Source organism: Phaseolus vulgaris, chromosome 11, assembly GCF_000499845.2.
Source record: "Phaseolus vulgaris cultivar G19833 chromosome 11, P. vulgaris v2.0, whole genome shotgun sequence".
Taxonomy (NCBI): Eukaryota; Viridiplantae; Streptophyta; class Magnoliopsida; order Fabales; family Fabaceae; genus Phaseolus; species Phaseolus vulgaris.
The window spans coordinates 38,403,174-38,410,476 of record NC_023749.2 but is presented as its reverse complement, the minus strand read 5'-3'; the positions used below and the strand labels follow the sequence as shown (position 1 = coordinate 38,410,476).

Genomic DNA, 7,303 nt, shown 5'->3' with positions numbered 1-7,303 from the left:
GCCTTCCCAACAGGATGTTGTAGGCTGAAGGAGCGTTTACAACAAGGTATTTGATTTTCTCTGTTCTTGAACCCGCCTCATCTGTAAACGTAGTCCTCAACTCTATGTACCCCCTGACCTCCACCTGGTCACCAGCGAAACCATACAAACACCCTCCATAGGGCCTCAGCTGGTCAAGGGGCAGCTCCAACTGCGTGAAAGTTGGCCAGAACATCACGTCTACCGAGCTTCCTTGGTCCACCAGAACCCTGTGGACCTTTCTTCCTGCTGTGATCAACGAGATGACTATGGGATCGTTGTCAAGAGGCACAACGTCTCGAAGATCCTGCTTGGTGAATGTAATGTCCACTTCCGGCGAGTGATCTTCAAACATATCCACCGTCATCACAGACCTCGCGTACCTCTTCCTCTGTGATGCGGTGCATCCACCCCCTGAGAAACCCCCTGCAATGGTGTGGATTTCCCCGTGCGTGGGCATCTCGTGCTGCTGAGCTTCTCCACCTGCTGGTTGGGAGCTCGACGCGCCCCCCGTCCTTCTATTCAGCAAATAGTCATTTAGGAACCCGCTCTTAACCAGATCGTCGAGCTGGTATCCTAAAGCCAAGCACGAATCCACTGTGTGACCAAAGCCCTGGTGAAACTCACACCAGGCGTCTGGCTTTGATCCCAGCACCTTGTCGCCCACCTTCTCTGGCGCTTTCAACCTAGCAGATATATTGGGAATGGCGATCAGGTCCACCAATCCCATGACAAACTTGTGCTTAGGTGGGCGATTGTATTCCTGGCGTGCTGGTTGCTGGCACCCTTGGCTCCTGCCCTTGTTCTTCCTTGGATCATAAGGATGGCGAGTCCTCTGATCCCTTCTGGCCGCCGCTGTCTCCAGCACCCTCTGTGGCTGGATCCTCGTCTGGGCGCGTGGCCTAGCGGGAGCCACGCTTCCCCTCTTCTCGGCGACTTCACTCTCGTCGGCGATCCACCGCAAGTCGCCTAACCTCAGCAAACGTGGCGGGGTGAGCCCTGATCAATGCCTTGCAGAATGGTCCCGGTAGGACGCCCTTCTTAAATGCATAGACCAGCATTTCTTCATCTTTAGCCAGCGATCTGACCATCTGCGCCCCAAAGCGATTCAAGTAGTCCCTGAGGGACTCTCCTTGATATTGCCTTATATCAAACAAATCGTAAGACACCCTGGGCGGTGCCTTATTCACGATGTACTGCTCGACGAAAATCTTCGAGAACTGTTGGAAATTGGTTATGTGACCGTTAGGCAGGCTCACAAACCACTCCAACGCCGTTCCCTGGAGTGTGCTCACGAACATCTTGCAGTATACGGCGTCTGATCCTCCTGACAGCATCATCTGCGTATGGAACGTGGTGAGATGAGCCTCAGGATCCTCCACGCCGGTAAAAACAGCCTTAACAGGTACCACACTCGCAGGAATAGGCGTGTCAGTAATCGCCTGAGCGAAAGGCATAGGAAAAACACGAGGTGGTGTTGATGGCGCGACCTCTTCAACAATAGGACGCCCTTGCTGCTCCTGAAGAGCTTGACGCAGCTCTTCAGTCACCTTGCTAAGCTCATCATTTCTGGCCCGAGAGGCGGCCAGGTCCTCATGCATTCTCGCCTGTTCTATGCGCGAGGCTTCCACAGTTGCCTGCAACGAGCGCATAATCTCTACCATCTGCGCCATGGTCATGGCGGCGGCGCCTTCAGCAGCAACGGGTGCAACTGGACTTGAACGGTTGCTTCTCATTTTTCTCATGAAAACTTAGCAAATCACAGAGAGTAATGAGCAACACTTCCTTCAGCGACGATCGACTCAGCGATCAATCGGTCAAAACTTCGCAGAACTTCGCAAGAAAACTTAAGAATACAGAAAATCTCCACAGAAACCTGCAACTCCACCAGAAACCACCGTTTCTCCCACGACAAACCAAACGAGTCAAAGAACTCAAACTTCACCGATCAAATCTCGCGCAAACAGCAGGAAACTTCACTTCACCGAACAAAAACCCAAACGAACGGTGGAAAACGCGAAATCACCGAACAAAACCTAGATGAACAGCGAACAGCGGTTGCACCAGCACACAACCACACAGAAAACTACGAAAACCTCCAAGAACTCACGTTGTGGATGGGAACAGGTTTTACACGGCCCCACGGTGGGCGCCTGATGATCCTGCCTGTTGACCAGAACGTTGGAACTTGCCTCGTCAAACTTGGATCGACGTGTGCACCGCTTCAACCTCCGTCCTTCATCACGATCCACCTCAAGAACCTGCAAAAGAACAGAGCGGCGCCGCTGCGGCCGATCGCACTCCAACGCCCAAGTCAGTGACTGAACCACCAAATAATTCAAGAGCAAACACTCAAGAACTCTCAAGGAACCGTGCAATGTTCTCTCTCACAGTATGCTCAAGAACTCGCAAGCGTAAAGAAGACAATCTGAACGTGCGTACCTTGAAAGTTCGTTGGGAAACCCTTAAATACCTGGTCACTTTCTCTCTCCTGGCAGTTACGCACCTGGACACGTGGCTCGCATCCAGTCGTACACGTGCCATCATCTGGAGCCTCCTTGACTTGGGCGCTGCTTCTGACTCTCTTTTGGCTAAGTTACTTATGCATGGTACTGCCCAGTGCATAGCTAACTTGGGAGCGCGATCTCTACTAGAATTGGCGAGTTAGGATGCCTTCGTACACCTTCCCTGTGGTCTCGCCGGCCGCCTTCATAATCTGCACCACCTTCATCTTCGGCGATGTGCTTGCTCTGGCGATCTCCAATCACTTGGTCGCCTGAGTTTACATCTGGCGACTTCATCTTTAACCCGGTGATCGCCGGTTCTGGTATGCTGGAGATCGGAGCACGCCAACTTAATAACTGGCGACTACACGAGCCCCCCGACTTCCTTCCCTTCTGCCAACCTGGCGTCTCGTCAACACGCCGATACTGTAGCTTGATGCCACGTCATCACTTCCGACTACCAAGGCGGTACACTTTTTATTTGGATTTACTCAAAGATAAAGTACTATTACACACTTTAAACATAATTAAAATAAATAATATTTATTTTAAATTAATTTATTTCGTATTCAAGATAACATTGAAAATGATAGAAACACTAATGCAGAAAACACATATTACACCGGTTCTGGGAGACATTTTATACTGGTTCTATAACCGATGTAGATCCCAGTGATGTAATATATCAATCTCATATTACACCGGGGTTGTAAAAATTGTTGGAATATGTTCCAAAATTTAAATAAAATAGTGTTCCAGAAGGGACATATTACACCGGTTGAGACAAACAACTGGTATAATATATGACAAGGGTGTTATCACCATAAACAGGCACCTCCTAAACACCCAATCAAGGGATGCCTCGTTTCATTTTCCCTGAACCACCACCGTCTACTCGACTGCTACACTGAACACATAACCCAATTCCCAACCCACACCATAGTCGTTCACCGCCTCAGCGCGTGTTGCATAGTCGGACGACGAACTTTGGAAATTTCCCTAAAGGAAAACCCTTCACCGAAATCCCTTAAGTTCTTCATCATGTTGCCTAGACCAGAACAAGCCGCTTCCGCCTCTTTTGACGATGTGTAACATTGGGTCGGAGATGAGCATCGCGCGGGTTGCATGACTATTGTTTCTGGTGTGGAAGGTGAAGAAAATGTTGAACGTGAGGTTAGAGAAGGCTCTGAATGAAGGCGTGAAGGTTGTGCATGAGTTAGAGATGAAGATCGTAAAAGCAAAGAAAGATGAAATCACACCTAATGGAAGAAAAGGTGGCATTGATTTGCTGGTTCGGTTGTTGGAGGGAGGTAGGGCAAGTGGACACGGTGGTGAGTCATATAATTATAAGTATGATAATGGCTGGGAGAGACACCACATCCCTAACAATGGTGTCGTTGTTCTAGTTGTTATCGAAACATGGAGAGGAAGAAGTGTTGGTTGTGAGTAAGTTTTATTGTGCAAAAGAGAAAAATGAGGGTTTGGATTATAAGTGTTTCATAGAGCTAAATTGTTGAACTCGTGTTTGTGTTACCTGATGGGACCCACATTCGGAAAGGGAATAGAGTGACTTATTTTCCAAACAGGGCGAGGAGAATGAAGAGTTTGTATGGGAAGGATTGCGATGAGTTTAAACCACAACGTTGGTTTGAATAAGAGAATGTTGCTAATGGTAGCTTCTCTCCTTAATCATTTTTAAAAATTTTATTAACTCACATATTACACTGGTTGGACTATCCAACCGGTGTAATATGTCAAGTAGAATTAAAAAATTTCAAAACTGTTTTCTTACTCTGTGCATGACATATTACACCGGTGTAAGATGTCATGCTCAGAATTTTATTTTTTTTACTTTGTACATAACATATTACACCGGTTGGGCCATCCATCTAGTGTAATATGTGTCAAATATTTACAAAAATGTCACCGCAATTTTAGTTACACCGGTTCTCATTTAACTGATATAATATCTACAAAGCGTTATTTATACTAGTGAAACGGTAATATTACTATTATTAACATTCAGATTAATAGTAGTATCTATAACATTAATAAATAAAGTGAATTCCTCTATTTAATGTACACAAATTCTTATCATCGTATCCTTTAAGTAGCAATTTTTTACTTAATTTATTTTATTTATAAAATAACATTGAAAATGATAGAAACGGTAATGAATTAAACCACATTGTCCAATTTGATATTATTAAAACGTTAATTAATTCATATGTTTAAAATGATCGCATATTACTTTAATAAAAGACAATTGTGTTGTATACTTTAAACATATGTTGTATATGTTTAAAATGATCGCATATTACATTGAAAATGATAGAAATACTAATGCAGAAAACACATATTACACCGGTTCTGGGAGACATTTTACACTGGTTCTATAACCGATGTAGATCCCAGCGATGTAATATATCAATCTCATATTACACCGGGGTTGTAAAAATTGTTGGAATATGTTCCAAAATTTAAATAAAATAGTCTAAGTAGTTGGAATGATGTAGAAGAGAAATTCCTACACAGATTCTTCCCACTCTCTCGATATATCAAGGCTAAGTCTGATATCTCCACATTCAGGCAAGGACCAGATGAACCTTTTTGTGAAGCTTGGGAAGGCTTGAAAGTGATGTTAAGCAGATGTCCTAATCATGGCTTTGAGGATATAGTTCAGTTGAACATATTCCATAATAGTTTGAGGCCTGATACTAAAATGATATTGGATGCTGCAGCAGGAGGTACAATGATGAGTGTTGATGCAGAGCAAGCTACAAGAACATTGATGCCTTAGCCTCAACAGATTACCAAGCTCAACATGATAGATATACAGTGCAAAAGAAAGGGGTGTTGGATCTTAGTACTTTAGATGCAATTATAGCACAAAACAAGATTTTGACTCAGCAAATTGAGGCATTAACCAAGCAAATGTCAAAACTGCCTCAACAATTACATGCAGTAAATTCTCCTTCAATTCAGAATCAAGCTTTGAATTGTGATTTTTGTGAGGGAGATAATCTTAATGGCCAATGCTCTTACCAAAATCCATCAGAGGAAGAGGTTCAGTATATGAATAATCAAGGAAGGCAAAGTGGCTTTGCATATAATTATCCAAATAGCATGACTCAAGGATGGAGGAATAATCCAAATCAAGGATTTGGGTGGAAGCAAGAGGTTGGATCATCTAACAGACAAGCTCCTTATTCGCAGCAACCACATTATCCTTCCGTTCATGAGAGAACATCCAAATTGGAGGATACTATTGAGAAATTCATGCAAGCCTCTCTATCTAATCAGAGAAATACCGAAGCATCAATAAAAATTTAGAGACACAGGTGGGGCAGCTGGCTAAACAGTTAGCTGATAATCAAGGAAGACAATTTTCAGCAAATACACAAACCAATCCCCAAGGAGCATTGCATGTCTATCACTACCAGAAATGGGAAAGTTATAGGAAAAGGAATTGGGAAAAACTTAGTTGTTGAGGAGGAGGTTTTAAAAGATAAAGAGAGTGAAAAAGAACAGATTGAGTGTGAGGGAGGAGAAAGAAGGAATAAGGAAGATGTTGTAGATATTGGTGAGAAAAAAAAGTGAAAAACAAGAGAGGAGTGTTCCTAGAAAAGATGTACCTTATCCACATGCACCTACAAAGAAATGCAAAGAAAGGAAATTTGCAAGATTTATGGATATTCTCAAAGGATTGCAAATTAACATTCCTTTTACTGAAGCTTTAAAGCAGATGCCTACATATGCTCAATTCATGAAGGAATTATTGACAAAGAAAAGAAAATTCAATGACCAGGAGATAGTTGAATTGGAAGCTGGATGCAGTGCTATAATTCAAAAATCATTACCACATAAATCCAGAGATCCTGGGAGTTTCACTTTGCCAGTTACCATAGGAAATCTTACTGTTGAAAAGGCATTATTGAATCTTGGAGCTAGTATTAATTTGATGCCTTTATCAATGCTGAAGAAAATTGGAGATGTAGAAGTGAAACCAACAAGAATGACTTTGCAGTTGGCTGATAGATCAATCAAATATCCACATGGAATAGTTGAAGATCTGTTGGTAAAGGTAGATAAATTTCTATTCCCAATAGATTTTGTTGTAATGGATATTGAAGAAGATGTTGAAGTACCTTTGATATTGGGAAGACCATTCATGAAAACTGCCAAAGTTATAATTGATGTAGACAAAGGAAAATTGAAGGTTTGTGTTCTAGATGAAGAAGTAAGCTTTAATGTTTTTGAAGCACAGAAGTATTCAAATGATCATAAAGAGTGTTTCAGAGTGGATATGAATGTTGTTGAACCTTCAATGATGTTAATCAGACGTCAAGCTATATGACGTTAAACGAACATTTGCTAGGAGGCAACCCGGTGTTTTGTTTTGAAATGTGTCTTTAATTTTTGTTTTGATTTAGTAGTATGTTTTAATATTTGATGTCTTTAAAACCAGTTTGATATCTGAAATGGTCATGCGGGTTTGAAATGTTAGGTGAAATGAATGGATGGAAGAAAGCTTAGAAAGGTTTGAAACTTTTGGCAAAGACAAAATGAAAATTTTCAAGAAAATTTCATTGCAGGGTAATTTTAGCTTAAGCTATAACTTTTAGCCTAAGCTAGATATGCAGAAAAAGAAAAAAAAAATTGTTCTGCAAATTTCGCTTGAGCTAAACTGGTCTAGCTTGAGCTAGAAAACTCTGTTGGTCTCGGCAAACCTTTAGCTTGAGCTAAAACGGTCTAGCTTGAGGTAGAAAAAATTGATGCTC

At 42.4% G+C, this 7,303-nt stretch overlaps 1 protein-coding gene and 1 pseudogene across 1 annotated transcript; one reads left to right on the top strand and one right to left on the bottom strand.

Moving 5' to 3' along the window:
- Nucleotides 1-5,083: 5,083 nt before the first annotated feature.
- On the bottom strand, nucleotides 5,084-5,189 carry LOC137811517 (small nucleolar RNA R71; annotated as a pseudogene).
- Nucleotides 5,190-6,210: 1,021 nt separating this feature from the next.
- Nucleotides 6,211-6,879, top strand: LOC137806990 (uncharacterized). Its single transcript, XM_068607401.1, has one exon. The coding sequence runs from the start codon at nucleotides 6,211-6,213 to the stop codon at nucleotides 6,877-6,879; it is 669 nt and encodes a 222-aa protein (XP_068463502.1).
- The last annotated feature ends 424 nt before the right edge of the window (nucleotides 6,880-7,303 follow it).

What these genes read in the sequence shown, in the direction of transcription:
- LOC137806990 (XM_068607401.1), top strand. Translation starts at nt 6,211, where the DNA reads ATGGATATTCTCAAAGGATTGCAAATTAACATTCCTTTTACTGAAGCT.